At 44.0% G+C, this 20,462-nt stretch overlaps 1 protein-coding gene across 1 annotated transcript in view; it reads left to right on the forward strand.

The window, feature by feature from the left end:
* The window catches only part of CARD11 (caspase recruitment domain family member 11), a 687,245-nt gene that overhangs the window by 411,016 nt on the left and 255,767 nt on the right, over positions 1–20,462 (forward strand). The window contains exon 14 of the mRNA XM_075830023.1: positions 5,494–5,626. Coding sequence (XP_075686138.1) covers positions 5,494–5,626 — 133 coding nt within the window. The remainder of the gene's footprint in view (positions 1–5,493; positions 5,627–20,462) is intronic.

The raw sequence follows: 20,462 nt of genomic DNA on the forward strand, positions 1-20,462 counted from the left end.
TTCTCTGCAGTCTCAGAAAATCCCCTTTGGGGATTCCTCTAATAGTTCGATTTAAATGTGCACTCTGTGCATCTAGGGGGCTATTGGTTGCTGTCTCCTTTCTGTATAAGTTGGTGATAATTTCACGGTTGTGATCGATGCCAATTGTAACATCCAGAAAGGTAACTTCCCTTCTGCTATAGTTAGAGGTCAATTTGAGATTTAATTCATTTGTATTGAGAACCTCTATAAATCTTAGCAGATCGTGTTCGGATCCCCTCCAAATAAGGATGATATCATCAATATATCTACGCCATATTGATATTTTGTTGACGTATTCTTGAAGAGATTCCCCAAAAACGATTTCTTCCTCCCACCACCCAAGGAACAGGTTGGCAAAGGTGGGTGCACATGCCGCTCCCATTGCTGTTCCTTGGGTTTGTAGGAAGAAGCGGGAATCGAAGATTAAGTAAATCCTTGTTAGTATGAATTGTAATGCTCTATTAACAAAGGTTCGTCTACTCGGACTATAACTATGCTCCCGGCCTAGGAAGAAATCTACCGCTCTACACCCCAGGTCATGATTGATGTTAGTGTAGAGACTCTCTACATATAGAGTTACTAGGAATTCACCCTCCTCCAGATTTGCATTGTTGAATTCTTGGAGTATCTGCATTGTGTCCCTATTATAGGAGGGGAGTCCATACACAAAGCCACGTAACTCCACATCGAGCCATTGGCTACATCTCTCAGTCAGACATCCCTGCCCAGATACTATAGGTCTACCTGGCGGCTGCTCCACATTTTTGTGTATTTTGGGCAGCATATAAAAAGTTGCCACCTTGAGATGTCTGACTGAGAGATACTTTGCCTCATTTAGTGAGATGGCCGTCTCTTCCAGGCCTAAACCGATGAGTCTCTCATACTCTTGATGGAAATGTAGGGTGGGATCACCCCACATGGATTTGTAACAGTCTCTGTTGTTTAGCTGTCTTTTCGCCTCCCTAATGTAGAGTTCTTTCGGCCAAATTACCACATTACCATCCTTATCGGATTGTTTAAAAACCACATCAGTCCAGCTCTTGAATTCTTCTAACGTTTTTTTTCCTCAATTGTGAGGTTACTTGAGAGTGAATTCTCACTTAGTAGATTGATATCTTGTGTAACCAAATCTACAAAAATCTTTACCTGTGGGCATAGATCCAAAGGGGGCATATTTTGATTTTCATTTTAGTCTCCTTTTCATACCCGTTTCCTCCTCATTATGAAACTCCATTTGTGGGTTACTGGGATCATTAGTTGTTTCCCCTTCATTGGCTAATTCTTCCAAAATTTGCAGGGTTTCTCGTTCTTGTATGTTAAAGGTCGTGGGCATATGGTCTGCTCCTTTGTCTCTTTGACTAAAGATTTTTTTAAAAATCAACTTGCGGCCAAAAAGGTGTAAATCCTTTATGACCTCAAATTTATTCAATCTTGGTGTTATACAAAAGTTATAGCCTCTTTTTAAGATCCTTGTCTGAGCACTTGTTAAGACATGTTGTGAAAGATTAAGAATTTGCATCGTGCCCTCCTTGGTTTTGGGTATCGCTATCTTCTCCTTCTCCCTCTGAAAGGACCTATCCCTCCTCTCTGTTGTCCCCTGTAACCCCAGCGTGAACTGTCCCTTAAAAAAGTAGATGGTTCTGAATAGGATAGGTTGTTATAAGAAGATTGTCCTCTTGTTTTGTTACCTCCTGTTCTATCCAATTCCCCTTCTGGTTCAGAAGAGTCTGATATGTCAGACTCGCTTATTTCTGGATCATGTCTTGAAACCCCAGATCTTCCAGTCTTTTTGTCATAGTCTTTATCAACAGTCCTCTGTGATCTATTGCCCCAGGTATAGACTGTGTTAGACTTATAATCTCGTTGATCTCGAAGAAATTTTCTCCTCTTTTTTTCTTTTATTTTGATTGCAATCTTATTAATTTGAATCAAAACTTTTTCAAATTTCTCATCAAACTCTTTGTTGTGCTTGTGAGCTTCAAGTGCTTCTACTGTTTTATTAAGCTGGGGTTCTATTTTCTCTAGTAAATTATTTTCATCTTCCACCAATATAGTCATTAATGTTTTAGAACTTTCTGTCAATGCTTGTTCCCATCTCAGTTTCAATTCTGGTTTACTGAGCTCATAGCTTGGGAACAGGGGAACTCTGAGTCCTCTCGTAATCAGATTAAGGGATTGGTACTGTTCTAGGGTCGACTTGGTCCACCTAGCTTGTGTCTGTTTGAGTGTCAAATCTTTAAATTGTTTGAGCAGTGTTGTAACATCTGCAGAGGAGTCTCCCACCCCCCTGATGAAAATTCCTCTACTGAAAATAAACTTTGCGCCGACGATACTTGTCTATTTTTTCGTTCTTTAATTTTATCCACTATATTATAAGTAGCCATGAGTGTTCACAACGATTACCAAATAGAGAGGATCAGAAAAAGTGTCCAAGCAGGACACAGGTAAGCTGAGAAAAAAGGAAGGGAGACCCTCCTATTGTTATCTTTAAAATATCAGTTCTTGCCCAGGTGTACACCACCAGTGTGAATCACAAAATCTTGGGTAGGGGAAAAGTAGGGAAGGGGGCAAGACTGTTATTGTGTTTGTATTGAGGTCGCCTTCAATTATTAATATTGATACCGACAATTTGATAGGGAAAGGAATTCAAAAGCAATGTCCCCTTTAAATTGCTCTGGAAATTACCATGAATGCCATTTATTTCCTTTATATTCACAATTTATTATTTTATAATTTTTCTTTATTTTTCTTTACCTCATGGTGTTTCTACAGGAGTAATTTTTTGTATTGTGTATTATCATACCCCCAGAGACAACACACGATTCATACCCCATTGAGCACTCCCTCTTTAGTCCTGGTGATACAGACACAACCTGACAAACAGAAGGGTGTCTAGTGTCACTGGGAATTGATAATACACAATACAAAAGAAATTCTCATGTAGAAACACCATGAGGTAAAGAAAAAGAAATACAAATTATAAAATAATAAATTGTGAATATAAAGGAAATAAATGGTATTCATGGTAATTTCCAGAGCAATTTAAAGGGGACAATGCTTTTGAATTCCTTTCCCTATCAAATTGTCGGTATCAATATTAATAATTGAAGGCGACCTCAATACAAACACAATAACAGTCTTGCCCCCTTCCCTACTTTTCCCCTACCCAAGATTTTGTGATTCACATTGGTGGTGTACACCTGGGCAAGAACTGATATTTTAAAGATAACAATAGGAGGGTCTCCCTTCCTTTTTTCTAATAGTATGGGTCGTACTGAAGATCTCTGACTTTAAACGTGTCATGGTTATAGGATCACACCTTTGCTACGAGTCAGTTTATAAAATTTCTGAATTGCTAGATTTGAGCAGTGAAAGCAGTGCTATTGTTGTGAATTGGAAGCGTCTAGGAGTAACAACAGCTCAGTCATGAATCAGCAGACCACAAAAACTCAGACTGGGGCAGCCGAGTACTACAGCACATAGCTCAAATAAATCAGCTATCCCCTGTTGTATCACTCACCGCAGAGTTCCAAACTGCTTCTGAAAGTGACATCAGAACATGAACTGTGTGTCAGGAGCTTCATAAATTGGGTTTCTATGGTAGAGCAGCTGCAGACAGGCCTAAGATCACCATGCGCAATGCCAAGCATCAGCTGGAATGGTGTATAGTACAGAACCACTGGACTCTAGAGCAATAAAAATATGTTGCCTGTATTGCTAAACCACGTTTCACTATCTAACAGTCTGATGGACAAATCTAGTATTGGTGGATACTTGGAGAACACAACCTACCAGAATGCATAGTACCTACTATAAAATGTATTGAATAATGGTCTGGGGTTGTTCTTGAGGGTTTGGAATAGGTCCCTTATTTAAAGTAAAAAGTAATGTTAATGCTATATCATACAAAGACATTTTTGATAATTGTATGCTTCCAACTTTGTGGCAACAGTTTGGGGAAAACCATTTCCTGTTCCAGCATCTACTGTGCCCCTGTCTACAAAGCGAGGTCCATAAAGACGTGGTTTGGTGTGGAGAAATTCTAGTGGCCTGCACACAGCCCTGACTTTAACCCCATTAAAACCTTTGGGATGAATTGAAATGCAGATTGCGAGCCAGATCTTCTCGTCCAACAGTCCAGCAACAGTGCCTGACGTCACAAATGCTCTATGGCTGAATGGGCACATATTCCAATAGATACACTTCAAAATCTTGTAGAAAGTCTTACCAGAAAAGTAGAGGCAGCTATAGCCGCAAAAGTAGGCCCAACTCCATTTTAACGCTTGTGGTTCCGGAATGGGATTTCCAACAAGCTCTTATAGGTGTTAAGGTCAGGTATTCAAATACTTTTGGCCATATACCTGTGTGAACTGTTAAATGCTTTAAATCTAAATAAGTGTACCTTTATAATGAGAATGTGGGTAAAAATAATACCATAAATAGGTCACTTAATAATTTAAATATATTTCTTATATTTATGTATGTATGTATGTATGTATGTATGAATGTATGTGTGTACATACTAGTCCTTCTCAATGAATTACAATCATCAAAAAGTTAATTTATTTCAGTAATTCAATTCAATAAGTTAAACTAATATATAATATAGATTCATTACACACAGAGTGATCTTTTTCCAGCATTTTTTTCTTTTAATGTAGATGATTATGGCTAACAATTAATGAAAACCCCAAATTTAGTGTCTCAGAAAATTAGAATATTATATAAGCCCAATTTAAAAAATGATTTATAATACCAAAATGTTGGCCTACTGAAAAGTATGTTCAGTATACGCACTCAATACATGGTCGGCGATCCTTTTTCATGAATTACTGCGTCAATGCGGCGTGGCATGGAGGCGATCAGCCTGTGGCACTGCTGAGGTGTTATGGAAGCCCAGGTTGCCTTGAAAGCGGCCTTCAGCTTGTCTGCATTGTTGGGTCTGGTGTCTCTCATCTTCCTATTGACAATGCCCCATAGATTCCCTATGGGGCATTGGTCAGGCGATTTTGCTGGGCAATCAAGCACAATGATACTGTGGTTATTAAACCAGGTATTGGTACTTTTGGCAGTTTGGGCAGGTGCCAAGTCCTGCTGGGAAATGAAATCAACATCTCCATAAAGCTTGTCAGCAGAGGGAATCATGAAGTGCTCCAAAATTTCCTGGTAGATGGCTTCGTTGACTCTGGACTTGATATTTTTTGAGACACTACATTTTGGGTTTTGATTAACCGTTGGCCATATTCACCAAGATTAAAAGAAAGAAATGCTGGAAATAGATCACTCTGTGTGTAATGAATCTATAGAATATATGAGTTTTATATTTTGAATTACTGAAATAAATTGACTTTTTGATGATATTCTAAATTCATTGAGAAGGGCTAGTATATAACTTTGTTTATCAATGTTTTATTATTTTATTATTTTTCAGTTTCTGGAGATTAACCATTGTGCATTTGTGTACACGTGCAGATGAATTTCATGATCAAATCATCAGGGGACCTGCATCTATTCACTCATCATCTTCTTCACACCAGTCAGAAAGTCTGGACGCCTATGACCTTGAACAAGTTAATTCAATTTTTCGAAAGTTGTCTCTGGAAAGGTAATGCCAGAACATATTTATGCATGTAATGGATACTGTGCATTGCTGAATTTAATTTTTTTTAAATTTTATATTTATTTTGTTTTTGAAACTTCAATAAAAATTACATAGTAGTAAGGGAGAAATTATACATGAATACAGTATATCTGATTGGGCTACCAAAGACTGACTACACAGTCACAAAAATTTTGTATAAAGAACCTCAACAGAACAAGAATCTATGGCTGTGAGTAATTATAAATAGTCAAATATAGTATGAATAACCTAACATACATTAATCCAGAATGGGTATTAATAGGTACAATATTTAGTGGGAAAAAAGAGTGTATAATTTAATCCCAGTACATTCCCGATCATTCGTAGAGAAACCAGTCAAGGAGGCGGAAACAGCTCACCACGAAATAGATAAGAGACATGAATCTAATGTGATAGTAATGAATGTAAATTAAGGTGTACCGTGTGCAGGGGAGGAAGCTCCAGATGTCATGAAGGTGGACCACAGAGACCATTTGACCAGAAATGTATCAATGGAATTGGAGCAGACTGCTACCATTTTCTCCATAATGTAGTCAAATTTAACCCAATTAATCAGTTCCACTATAGTGAGGGGATCTGAGGACTTCAACGACCTAACCAACAGCAATTAGCAGTCAGAATTATGTGACCTATGACACATCGAAATTCTGCCGGGACATGAGACAGACCAATAAAACACAGTACTAGTGCAGGGGATGGGGAAATCATAAACTGTGAGATAGAGGAAATACAAGTGAATGTGGCTTTCCAGAAGTTAAATATCAATGAACAATGTAACCAGACGTGTATGTAATTACCTGGTAGACCACAACCTCTCCAACATAAAGGAAAATATGATGGATTGATTTTAGCGATTTGTGAGGGCTTCTGTAACTCCTAAGTGGAATTATTTGCACTGTTTCCCAGCGGCTAGCACCCTTGAAGATTTTTTTTAATCCAGTGGATGGCTGAATACCAGTCCTGTAGTAAAATATATAAGCCTAGATCTGCATCCCATTTTAGCCAATAACCTGGTTTGATTAAGGAATGTGAGCGAATAACACTGGAGTAGAATGTGGAGATACCTGTATGTTAAAGAGGCTCTGTCACCAGATTTTGCAACCCCTATCTGCTATTGCAGCAGATAGGCGCTGCAATGTAGATTACAGTAACGTTTTTATTTTTAAAAAACGAGCATTTTTGGCCAAGTTATGACCATTTTTGTAGTTATGCAAATGAGGCTTGCAAAAGTCCAAGTGGGTGTGTTTAAAAGTAAAAGTCCAAGTGGGCGTGTATTATGTGCGTACATCGGGGCGTTTTTAATACTTTTACTAGCTGGGCGCTCTGAAGAGAAGTAACATCCTCTTCTCTTCAGAACACCCAGCTTCTGACAGTGCAGATCTGTGACGTCACTCACAGGTCCTGCATTGTGACGGCCACATCGGCACCAGAGGCTACAGTTGATTCTGCAGCAGCATCAGCGTTTGCAGGTAAGTCGATCTTACCTGCAAACGCTGATGCTGCTGCAGAATCAACTGTAGCCTCTGGTGCCGATGTGGCCGTCACGATGCAGGACCTGTGAGTGACGTCACAGATCTGCACTGTCAGAAGCTGGGCGTTCTGAAGAGAAGAGGATGTTACTTCTCTTCAGAGCGCCCAGCTAGTGAAAGTATTAAAAACGCCCCGATGTACACACATAATACACACCCACTTGGACTTTTACTTTTAAACACACCCACTTGGACTTTTGCAAGCCTCATTTGCATAACTACAAAAATGGTCATAACTTGGCCAAAAATGCTCGTTTTTTAAAAATAAAAACGTTACTGTAATCTACATTGCAGCGCCTATCTGCTGCAATAGCAGATAGGGGTTGAAAAATCTGGTGACAGAGCCTCTTTAAGGTGCTTTGGATAAAAAAAAACAACAAATATACGTTATAAGGGAAAACTGGTGTGTCTGTAGACTTAGAATGGAGAATATGGCGGACCTGCAAATATTTATATATATCATGCTTGGGAATATTGTACTTTTCGACCAGATATTGGAAAGATAGTAGTAATATATTGGAATCATAAAGGGAACTAATTTTTTTGGTATCCCAGCTGATTCCGAGTTACATATATTAATTTATGGTAAAATAGTGGAGATGTAGTGAAGCGGTAGCAATTTTACATTCTGAGAAGATAATAATGTGGTTGCATAAATGTGAACAAACTCTTATAATTGGGGATGTGGTTGTTTTCATAATAAGCCAATCACATTTAAACTCATGTTAAATAGTAGTCAGTACACAGCAGCCATTAGTTAAAGTGATTCTGAGTAAACCCATATAAAGTTCAGCAGTTCTATTAGGATTTTCCTGATATTTTCTTTGTTGCATGTGACAGCAAAAGCCATGGTCCGTAAAGAGCTTACAACACATCAAAGCGATCTGATTGTTGAAAGGCATCAGTCGAGAGAAGGGTACTAAAGAATTTCCAAGGCATTAGATATACCATGGAACACAGTGAAGACGGTCATCAAGAAGTGGAATACTTTTGGCACAACAGTGACATTACCAAGAACTGGACGTCCCTCAAATCTTGATGAAAAGACAAGATTAATATTGGTCGCGGGAGGCTACCAAGAGGCCAACAGCAACATTAAAGGAGCTGCAGTACTTTCTGGAAGGTACTGGTTGTGTAGTGCATTTGACAACAATCTCCTGTATTCTTCATATGTTTGGGCTGTGGGTTTCAGTGGCAAGACGGAAGCCTTTTCTAACAAAGAAAAACATCCAAGCCCTGCTATGTTTTGCAAAGACCTACATCAAGTCCTCCAAAAGCATGTGGGAGAACGTGTTATGATCTGATGAGACCAAGGTTGAACTTTTTGGCCATAAATCTAAAAGGTATGTTTGTCGCAAAGTCAACACTGCACATCACCAAAAGAACACCATACCCACAGTGAAGCATGCTGGAGGCAGCATTATGATTTGGGACTGTTTTTCTGCAGCTGGAACTGGGGCTTTAGTCAAGGTGAAGGGAATTATGAATAGTTCCAAATATCAGGCAATATTTGCACAAACTCTGCTAAAAAGCTGAAGATGAAGAGGAATGTCACCTTTCAGCATGACAACGACTCAGAGCATACCTCCAAATCAACCAAAGAATGGCTTCACCGGAAGAAGATCAAAGTTTTGGAATTGCCCAGCCAGAGCCCAGACCTGAATCACATTGAAAATCTGTGGGGTGACCTGAAGAGGGCTGTACACATGAGGTGCCATCACAATCTGACAGATTTGGAGCGCTTTTGCAGGAAGAGTGGGCAACAATTGCAAGTCAAGATGTGCTATGCTGATAGACTTCTACCCCAAAAGACTGAATGCTGTCATAAAGTCAAAGGGTAATTCAACAAAGTATTAGTTTAAGGGTGTGCATATTTATGCAACCACATTATTTTTGCTCTTTATTTTTATTTTACCACCCTAAAATATTTCAGTTTGTTTCTCGATACAATTGTACAGATTACAGGTGACATTAAAGCTGGAAAAAGTTCTGAAATGATTCATGGACTGATTTTGTAACATGAGATAAGCCTGGCATTTTAACAGGGGTGTGTAGACATTTTATATCCACTGTATATGTATGTATATATATATATATATATATATATATATATATAGAGCTAACACAGCGAAGAATAGCTGAACCTCTGGTAACCAAGATAGGAGATAACAGGCGCTGGAAACAGTCAAGTAGTATTGTTGCAGGAGCCCATAGTCTTCCATTCAGCAGCTGTGGGTGAAGGAGACTGGCATTTTCCATGCTTGGGGGAGAGACCAGGAGCGTAAATGTTCTATTTGCGTAACAACAACAAGCCTTCTTCAACAGAGGAAGCAGTAATGGTGGCACCATTACGGGATGTCAGGAGTTTTGTAAGGATTCTTTATCTGTATTTGATATTGTGTTCCTCAGTGGTTTTCTAACTGGAAGGAAGTCTCTGAGAGCTTGAAGATCCAGAAAGAGAGAAATGGAGGAGTAGGGTGATGGCAGAGTTCCAATCTTCCTGGCTTTAAACATTAATAGTTCTTTTCTATGGTAGAAGTGAACTCTAGACAGAGTATTTATGGGCACTTTTTCAGGAGCAGCTTTGGATTTGGGTACCCTATGAGCCCGGTCTATTGTCAAATCTAGGTCGGAGAGAGTTGGTACGATGGTAATAGATAAGCGCTTTAGGTAGGGCAAGAGCTCAGAGGATGACACCTCTTCTGCAATACCCCTGGTTTTAATGTAGTTTCATCTGGAACGATCCTCTGCATCCGTAGCTTTACTCTTAAACCATTTAACATCCTCTTCTAAGATATTGTATGCGTCCACAAGATCGTTATGAGCTACTGAGAGTTCATCAATTTTTCTCCCTCGGTGGTCAGTAAGATCTCCCAAGGTTTTGACATTGGATTGCAGTTTGCGAACCAGGGATGATACATTGTTGTTTATGCCATTCTGAAGTAGGACCAACATATCCTTCAGGGTAGTCACTGTGATAGAAGCATTAGAGTAAGGAAACTTGGTGAGGTCACAAGGAGCGCCTACCAAGGCTTGAGATAAAGCAATGTTGTCAGTATGCAAGCTTTTTCTCGCCAGTGAGGCTGTAGAAGAGAATTCAGGCCTCCTTTTATTTCCACCTCTACTATCTTCAGAGTCTATAAGGGACTACTTATTATCCAATAGCATCCCTTTTATTTTCTGTGGGAAACCGTTAGAGGACGGAACACACCCAGGTAGCTGGGTGGGAGAAACAGCTTGTATAAAGTTATCATCTTGTAGATGGATAGAGTTACCAAAATATTCTGTAAGCTTTCTAGGAGCAGCTTTGCCTCTGTGTTTAGTGATAGTGCCTGGCCCTTTAAGGAATACAATATTAGAACAAGTATCCCAGAAACAAGTTTTGTTGAAAAGTGAGTTCCGAAAGTTAAATAATTATATATAAGTCCCAGTAGGTGTAATTGTATCTCTATTCGTGATGTATATGGTCCAAATAAATATAAAATGCAAAGTACAAAATCCAAAATATGGTCAGAAAAAAGTATAAAGGCCTCTGGCTTAATGCCAGGAATGTCAGGCATGAGGCTAAAGGTTTAATATGAGGTTTATATCCCACCTGTGGTCTCCTCCAACCAACAGTGGCTGATGCCTCCTACAGTGGTGCTTCAGTCAGTGAGGCAGCAGAGCTCTGCCCAGATTGCAAGGAGCACGTTCGGCCTCAGTATGAAAATTTAGGCCAAAACTGGGCTGTGATCGGCCGCAATGGAGGAGATGTAGCGGGGCCGCAAATGGATTTTTAGGCGACCCCACAGAGGGACAGTAGTATGCCTGATGTGTAAAAAGTTAGGGGAGGGTTGAACAGACAGATGACTATGGATTACCTCCACTCTACAGCTTAGATGACAAGTGGCCCTTCCGTCCCCAGACTCGGCTATTCTCCACTCCAGAGGTAGCGGTCACTTACTTTGCAGCGGTACCTGTCAAGGTACCCAAGGTGAAATGAGTGGTAGATGGCCAAAAACGTCTGGTTAGCTTAGCTTATAGGCGCTGTGAGCTGGTATAACAGCAGGAGCGATCTTCTCAGGCAGCCATTCTCCTCGGAAGCTAAGCTCCGCCCACCCCTGCATTGCTGAATTCTTTTAGCCCCTTCTTGTTTGAGCTTTGTTAGAGTAGTTTGCTTTCTTCAATGCACTTGGTAAGCAAATTGTGGTGGTGTATTTGGGGTCATTTTGGATTTCGCACATTCGTATATTTTATTACTCAACTTGGCATATCTAGTTACATAGTATAGTTGAAAAAAGGCATATGTCCATCAAGTTCAACCAGGAGATGGGAGAAATGGATATGGGTAAATTATAGAACTGTGTTTTACTCCTATTGATTCAGAGGAAGGTTAAAAAAATACCCATAAGGCATAAACCAATCTGCCCTAAAATTATAAAAAATGGCCCTCCTGATCCCAAATGGTGTTCAGACTGGATCAGCATTCAAAGAAGAATTCAATACATTAACATAGGCATTGAAATATTTTAGTTCTTCAAAACTATCTAATCCTTTACTGTTCCTGCTGTGATCAGCTCCTGAGGTAGGCTATTACACAGATTCACAGTTAAGATAAAGAAGGCTTGTCTTCTCTGGAGATTAAACCTTTTTTTCTCCAGACGTAGGGAGTGCTCCCTTGTCTTTGAGAGGATTTTACATGGATCAGCAAGTTAATCATGTGTCCCCCCCTCTTAGTGGTCTATTTTGAAGACTAACTAAATGTAAGTCTTTTTAATTTTTACTCTTTTACATAGTTACATATTGATAAGGATGAAAAAAGACACATGTCCATCAAGTCAGACCTATTTCCCTACAGTGTTGATCCAGAGGAAGGCAAAATACATCAGAATAAATCCCTGGATCAACATCCCATCTCAAGAATCTAGTACTCATAAGTTGTAATATTATATTTTTCAAGAAAGGCATCAAGGCCCTTCTTGAATTTTCTCATTGAATCAACATCACAACATCCTGAGGCCGAGAATTCTATAGTCTCACCGCTCTCACAGTAAAGATAATGCTTGGTAATCTTTCTTGGTACTGCAATCCACCCATTCCCTTAATTATATTGGTCACCCTTCTTTGCACCCATTCTAGTTCAGTCATGTCCTTCTTATAAACAGGTGCCCCAAATTGTACTCGGTGTTCCATGTGTGGTCTGACTAGTGATTTGTGTAGATGCAAAACTGTGTTCTTGCCATGAGTAAAGTTGGTTTTTGTTGTGCCCGTGGTTGCTGACCGGCAGCACACTGTACCCAATGGCAACCGCGACCACAGGACACTGAAAGCTTGCAGGCGTCTCCCCCCAGGAGACACCAGCACACAAGGCTGCTCTGTACTGCTATTGCCTCTAGGGTGCACGCGCGTTTGCCCCCGACCCTTTAAGGCCGGGGTCCACGTGGCCTTGGCAAATGCTCCCTTAGTTGTATCCTGTTCCCAGTGTTCTCGTATCCTGTTTCCACTTCCCATATCCAGTAATTGTGTTTGTCCCTGAGCGAAGTCGAGTGTTGGAGTTGAGTTCATCCTCTGTGCCTAGTGTCATCTGCCACGCCAAGTGCCCTCTGCCAAGCTAAGTGTAATCTGTGCCAAGGTGTCTGCTACGCCACGTGTCTGTCAGAACTTTTATACAGGTACTCTAGTTGTAAAGACTTTCATTGACTATAGTTTGGCCAGCTGCTACTCTGCTACGGCAGAGTGGCCTAGTGGGTCCACATACCCCACAGCCATGATAGTATGCTCAGGCCATGGATCCCACTGGTCAATCTAAAACCACGATCTAGCTGATGCAAGTGAACATGCATGACCTCCAGGCACGCCAGGATCAACTCTTACAGGCTGAGAACTCCGTCATTAACTGTTTGGATCATCCTTCTTTTCCTCCTCTGGCTGCTACCGCTGATCCACAACCTGCTATACCTCCTGCCTGTCCTGGGTTTGCAACCTCGTTGCCTCTGCCTCCTCGCTATCCTGGGGATTCTAAGGCCTGTAGCGGTTTCATTAAACAGTGTATGATCCACTTCAAGTTACAAGCCCATCTCTTCCCCAAGGTTGCTTTAATTATTTCTCTCCTCGCTGGCAAAGCTCTGGCATGGGTGAACCCAATCTTGGAACGAGAGGGTCCAAAATTCTCTGATTTGCCACTGTTTCTTGAGACATTTCGTACAGTGTTCGAGGAACCGGGTCGAACATCTTCTGCAGCTGATTCACTGCTGACCCTCAACTAAGGGCAGTCAACTGTAGGGGAGTATGCTATCTCCTTCCGTACACTGGCCACGGAGCTAGCTTGGAATAAAGAGACCTTAGTGTCGACTTTCTGGCAGGGCCTTGCCTCTCATATAAAGGATGAACTGGCAGCTCGAGAGCTTCCTGTTACGTTGGGTGCCCTAATACTTCTGGCAACCCGGATCAATATAAGGATCCTGTCATGATCTGTGGGTGTGTGGGCCCACTGGGCCGCAACGCCATAGCAAGATGGCAGCTGACTAAACTACAGTGTACAAAGTCAATATATACATATGGTCCAAGCACAAGGGTACCTGTGATAGTCCAGACAGTAACAACGGCAGGCACAGATGGGATCTTGACAGCAGATGATGCAGACGAGACAAATGACACCAGACGTGGTGTAACACAGCAGACATGGCTGATGGCACAACTTGACTCCAATAATATAGCGAGTGCAGGAACAACTGCAACATGGGATACAGGATACAGGTAGCAGGGCACGGGAACAATGGGAACAGGATAACACTAAGAGGCCATTTGAGGAATACGAACAACGCTAAGGCAGGGAGTGAAAGGGCACAGACCCTTTTATAGTCCAGAGTGATTAGGGCAAATGATTAGGGCTAATTTGTGATATAATTCATGTGTGCGTGCGCGCGCACCCTACGGGACAGAGCCGAGCGGAAGTGAGTGCTGGCGTCTCCTAGGAAGGACATGATGGCCAGCACTCACAGATCTATGGCCGCAGCCTCCGAGGGGTAAGTAGGAATGGTGGTCCGTGGCCGTGGATGCTACACTATCCCCCCCTCTTCTTGGGACCAGAGCGAGACAGAAATTTCTTCATGAGGGTAGGGGCATTAAGGTTCTCTTCTGGCATCCAGGACCTCTCCTCAGGACCAAACCCTCTCTCGTCCACCTAATAGAATGTCCTTCCTCAGACCTTCTTGCAGTCCAGGATCCCCTTCACCTCAAACACATCAGATGAACCGCTGGGAGCAACTGCAGGACTAGGAGCCTTACTGTAGCAGTTCATGAAAGGAGTTGGCGATTCTGAGGGTAGGAGGCAGCCGAAGCTTATAGGAACCCTGTTATCTGTTGTAGTATCTCAAAGGGTCCGAGGAACCTGGGAGCAAACTTGTATGAAGGCACCTTTAAACGGATATTCCGTGAGGACAGCCAGACTTTGGTACCTGGAAGATACTGGGGCGGCTCTCTTCTTCTTATACCCGCTTTTCGCTTCATGCGATCAACTGCTAGCAGAATAGAGGACCGGTCTGTTCCCAGATTTGCAGAAAGTACCCAAATGCAGAGTCAGCGGCGGGTACCTGAGATGTAACCAAAACAGGAAGAGGGATTCTAGGATGTTGACCATACACAATGTAGAATGGTGTGGAAGTGGTGGACTCACTGGTGTGGGTTTCTTGTATAAGAACTCCGCCCATGGAGGCAGCTGTACCGAGTCATCATGCTGCATGTAGATGAATTGGCAGAGATAATTCTCCATGATCTGGTTAATCCTGGAGGGATGTCTTTAACTTGCAAAGGATTGGCAGTGACAATGCAAGACGGATCTGTGATACTTTGAGGGGACTCCACCGTGTCCTCCGTTTCAAACGACCTGGACAGGGCATCGCCCCCCTCAAATTTTTGTCAGCGGGACGGTAGTGGAACACAAATTGGAGATGGGTGAAAAACAGCGACCGCCTGGCTTGACGAGAGTTTAGTCGTTGAGCCAACTGGAGATAGGTGAGGTTCTTGTGGTCGGTGTATATTAGTATGGAGTGAGCTGCGCCCTCTAGCAGTTGTCTCCACTCCTCCAGAGCCAACTTGATGGCCAGTAGCGCTCTTCAGGGGGAAAAAGTCTTGAGAAATAGCCACATACTACTGCCTTTCCTTTTTTGCACCTCTGGAACAGAAGTGCACCTGCACCAACAGAAGAAGCGTCCACCTCCAATGAGAACTGCCAAGACCCGTCAGGATGATGTAGGATCGAGGCTGCAGTAAAGGCTTTCTTGAGGCTATTAAATTACAATTCTGCCTCTGGAGTCCACACCTTGGCGTTCATACCTTTTTAAGTAAGGGTAGAGATGGGGGCTGTCAGTGAAGAGAAATTTTGAAAAAATTGGCGAATAAGTTAGCGAATCCCAAAAAACGCTGTATGGCCTGCAGGCTCTGAGGTCGTGGCCACTCCAGGACGGACCTTACTTTCTCAGGATCCATCTTGAGACCCTGATCTGATATGATGTAGCCCAGGAAGGGCAGAGAATTTTTTGAAAAGTACATTTCTCCAACTTGGCATATAGGCAATTCTCCCTTAATCGCAGCAGAACTTGACGGACATGTCTCCGATGTGTGGTCGGTTCTGCCGAGAAAATCAAAATGTCATCAAGATAGACTACAACGCAGACATAGAGGAGGTCTCAGAAGATATCATTGACAAATTTTTGTAAGACAGCGGGAGCGTTAAACAGGCTGAAGGGCATCACCAGGTATTCAAAGTGCCCATCTTGAGTGTTAAATGCCGTCTTCTACTCGTCACCTTGACTGATTCGGATTAGGTTGTTTGCCCCACCCAAATCTAGTTTAGAGAAGATCTTGGCTCCTCGTATGTGATCAAATAGTTCTGAGATCAGTGACAAAGAGTATTTGTTTTTGACCGTGATTTGGTTGAGATCACAGTAATCAATGCAGGGTCGAAGAGATCTGTCTTTTTTCTTTACAAACAAGAACCCGGCACCAGCCGGGGAGGAGGATTTTCATATGAAACCCCTCTCCAGATTCTCCTTGAGATAGGCTGACATGGACTGAGTCTCTGGCAAGGAGAGGGGGTATACGCGACCACGGAGAGTTGAGGCATCAGGAACAAGTTCAATCTGGCAGTCGTATGCCCGGTGTGGGGGAAGCATCTCAGCCTCCTTCTTGCCAAAGACACTTACAAACTGCGCAAAATGAGTAGGTAGTCCTGACAATGACTGAGACATAGGAGGTAGAACTGGACGAACCTGTAGCAGGCAGCAGTGGAGACATTTGAAACCCCATTGGAGAACTTCTCCAGAATTCCAGTCCAGGACTGGAGCATGAAGCGGAAGCCAGGGCGGACACAGCAACACCGGATTGATGGCTTTTGGCAAAACAAGACAGGTAATCTGCTCGGTATGAAGCGCTCTCACTTGGAGTTTCAGTGGCTTAGAAAGTCCATTCACCAAGGCAACAGCCAGGGGTGTCTCCAAGCGAACCGTCGGCAACTGGAGTTGATCCACTAATCCACTCATCCTGTTGGATGAAGTTTGCCGCGGACCCAGAGTAAGGGTAGGCAGAGACCCGGTGCGTCTTTTCACCGGACACTATGGTCACGGGAATGGACAATTTGGGAGAGAGTTTATTATTTAGACTTTTTCCCTCTAGGTTTGTCTCTCCAACCAATCCTAGGCTCTGGAGCTTTGTAGGCTTTTGGGGACGCACAAAATGGCCTCCTGGGCCGCAATACAGACAGAGTACTGAAGTGCGTCTGCGTTTTTTTTCCTGGACAGACAACTTGAGATGGTCTATTTGCATAGGCTCCTCTGATTGGACAGCTAATAAGGGCAACAAGGGTTGTTGGAATGTAGGAGGCAGCCTGGGCAATCTCCTGACCCAGTGAATCTCTAGAGACCGTTCCTGGATCCTCATGTCAATCCGGGTGGCTAGAAGGATGAGGTCATCTAGAGTAGAGGGTAGATCTCGAGCGGCAAGCTCGCCTTTGATACCGAAGAAAGAACTTGCCAGAATGTAGCCACGAAGGCTGCGTTGTTCCAGATCAGCTCTGCCACCGGGGTACAGAACTGAATGGCGTACTTGCCCACGGAGGTATATCTTTGGCGAAGGGTCATCAGGGATGCAGCCGCTAAGGAGACTCGCCCAGGTTCCTCAAATACAGTGTGGATAGTCCATAGGAAACACCATAGGTCACGGGTCTCCGGTCCCTGACGTTCCCAGATGGGGTTCGCCCATGCCAGGGCCTTGTCAGTAAGGAAAGGAACTATGAATGCGATCCTTGCGCCATCAGTAGGAAATGCACTGGCATGTAGGCTGAAGTGGATCTGACACTGCTTCAGAAATCCCCTGCAGGTCCTCCCGTATCCATCGTAACGGGGAGGCAGTGGCAGACAGAATAGCAAATCTGTACTGACAGGTGGTGTAGTAGGAGGAGCAGCAAGAGCAATAGGAGCAGGTGCCGGGAAGGTTGCAGCTTGCGTATCCATCCAATGCACAATAATGTGCATCGCCTTGAGGAGTTGGTCCTGTCATGACCGGAGGTCAAGGATCGCCGCCTGCATGACTTGTGATGTAGTCATGGTCTTGGGTTGACCAGCGGGGTCCATGGTCTGAGAGTACTGTCACGATCTTTGAGTGTGTGGACCCGCTGGGCCGCACCACCGTAGCGGGATTGCAGCTGGCCAAACAACAGTGTACCAAGTCAATATATATATAGTCCAAGCACAAGGGTACCTGTGATAGTCCAGACAGTAGCAACGGCAGGCACAGATGGTATCTTGATGGCAGGTGATGGAGACGCAGACAGATGACACCAGATGCGGTGTAACACAGCAGACGTGACTGATGGAAGAACTCAACCTAAGAACTACTATAGCGGGCACAGGAACAACTACAATTTGGGATACAAGATACAGGTAGCAGGTCACAAGAACAACGGGAACAGGATAACACTAAGGGAACATTTTCAAGACTAACAGAGGAATATGAGCAACGCTCAGGCAGGGAATGAAAGGGCAGGGCCCCTTTTATAGTCCAGTGTGATTAGTGCTAATTTGTGACATAATTCTTGTGCGCGCGCTAAACCCTTTAAGGCCGGGCACGAGCGCACGCACCCTACGGGACACAGGCGAGTGGAGCAGAAGTGAGTGCTGGCGTCTCCTAGGAAGGAGATGAAAGCCAGGACTCACAGATCCATGGCCGCGGCCGCCGAGGTGTAAGTAGGAACGGCGGTCCGAGGCCGTAGACACTACAGATCCAAGAGCGCACTCTGGATATTCGTCAGGAAAGAAGGTCTTGTCAACTGACACCGAAATGTCAAAGGCCGCTACTGCCCTGTTCTGCTGCACCTACACCGCGTTCCAAATTATTATGCAAATGTTATTTTTTGCTGATTTTCCTCAATAGTCGATGCAAATGACAGTCAGCATAATCTTCAAGCCATCAACCGTTGGAGTATAATGTGAATTTTATTGAACAAATCTCCTAATAATAACAGATTTTTTTTTAGAAGGAAAAAACTCAAAATGCACTGTTTCAAATTATTATGCACAACAGAGATCAAAACATTTTAAAGGTTGTAAAGAGAACTAAAGTGGTAATTTGTTGAATTTGCAGCATCAGGAGGTCATATTTACAGAAATCAAAAGCTCTTTCAATCAAAAAAAAACTTAACAGGCCAAGTTACACATTGTAGCGCCCATGGCCGCGGGCCGTCGGGTTCACTCACCTCCCGACGCCCACAGCCATCGATCTGTGAGCGCTGGCCTCCGTCTCCCTCCTAGAAGATGCCAGCGCTCACTTCCGCTCCGTCCGGCTGGCTCCCGTAGGGTGCGCGCGCACGCTCGCGCCCGCTCTTAAAGGGCCAGCGCGCGCACATGAAAACAATGATCATTAACCCACATGATTTCCTGCTCTATAAGAATGCCCCAGCCCTTCTGATCCTTGCCTGAGCGTCGTTAGTCTTTCCCAGTCTGTCTCGCAAATGGTCCCTTAGTGTCTCCCGTTCCAGCTGTTACCCGTGCCCTGTTACCGTTCCTGTATTCCGCATTGTTCCTGTGCCTACCCGTGTTCAAGCGTCATCTGCCACGTCAAGTGCCATCTGCCACGTCAAGTGTCATCTGCCACATCAAGTGCCATCTGCAACATCAAGTGCCATCTGCCACGTCAAGTGTCTTCTGCCACGTCAAGTGCCATCTGCTCATCGGATAGTGCCCGCCACGTCTGGCGCCACTTTCCGCACCTGCCTCCATCCGTGCTGAAGCCACAGCCACCGCCTGGACTATTTCAGGTACCTAAGCATTACTGTCTGCCATCTTACTTTCACATAGACTGTGACCTGGTCAGCTGCCTCCCCAGCTGCCTCCCCTGGAGCGGCCTAGTGGGTCCACAAACCCAGTGTTCATGACAGTACGCTCAGGCCATGGAACCCGCTGGCCAGCCCAAGACCCCAATACAGAAGATTCAGACAGAGATGCATGACCTACGCACTCGTCAGGATCAACTCCTTGAGGCGGTGAATTCTATTCTGGTCCGCCTGGATCTACTCGCTGTTCCACCCCCGGTTCTTCCTCCAGAGGCTGTTGCCGTGCCACTGCCTATTGCTCCCCGTGTTTGTTCCGGATCCTCAGTTCCTCTGCCTCTTCCTCCTCGCTACGACGGTGACCCCAGAGCATGCAGAGGATTTCTTAATCAATGCACGGTGCATTTTAGGCTACAGCCTCATCTCTTCCCCTCCGAGGAGGCTAAAGTGGCGTTCATTATCTCCCTCCTCGCTGGCAAGGCCCTCGCATGGGCGAACCCAAATCTTGGAGCAACAGGGACCTGTATCCTCGGACCTAGCCTTGTTCCTGCAGTCCTTTCGTGCCGTGTTCGAGGTCGAACATCCTCAAGCAAGAAGGCTCCACAGTAGGGGAGTATGCGATCTCCTTCCGTACCCTAGCAGCCGAGCTGGCATGGAACAATGAGGCACTGGTGGCGACCTTCTGGCAGGGACTGTCCTCTCACATCAAGGACGAACTGGCAGCCCGCGACCTTCCTTCTACCTTGGATGCCCTCATCCTGTTAGCCACCCGGGTTGATATGAGAATCCGGGAGCGCTCTCAAGAGGTTCGTCAGGAGAGCCGGGCCCACAGACCAGCACCCCCTGCCCAGAGACCACTATTGTCCACTCCTAGTGCGCTACCTGAGGAACCCATGCAGGTAGACAGAGTCCGGTTATCTGAACAGGAGAAGCAGCGCAGACGCTCCTCTGGACTTTGCATGTATTGCGG

This window comes from Rhinoderma darwinii, chromosome 6 (assembly GCF_050947455.1).
Source record: "Rhinoderma darwinii isolate aRhiDar2 chromosome 6, aRhiDar2.hap1, whole genome shotgun sequence".
Lineage (NCBI taxonomy): Eukaryota > Metazoa > Chordata > Amphibia > Anura > Rhinodermatidae > Rhinoderma > Rhinoderma darwinii.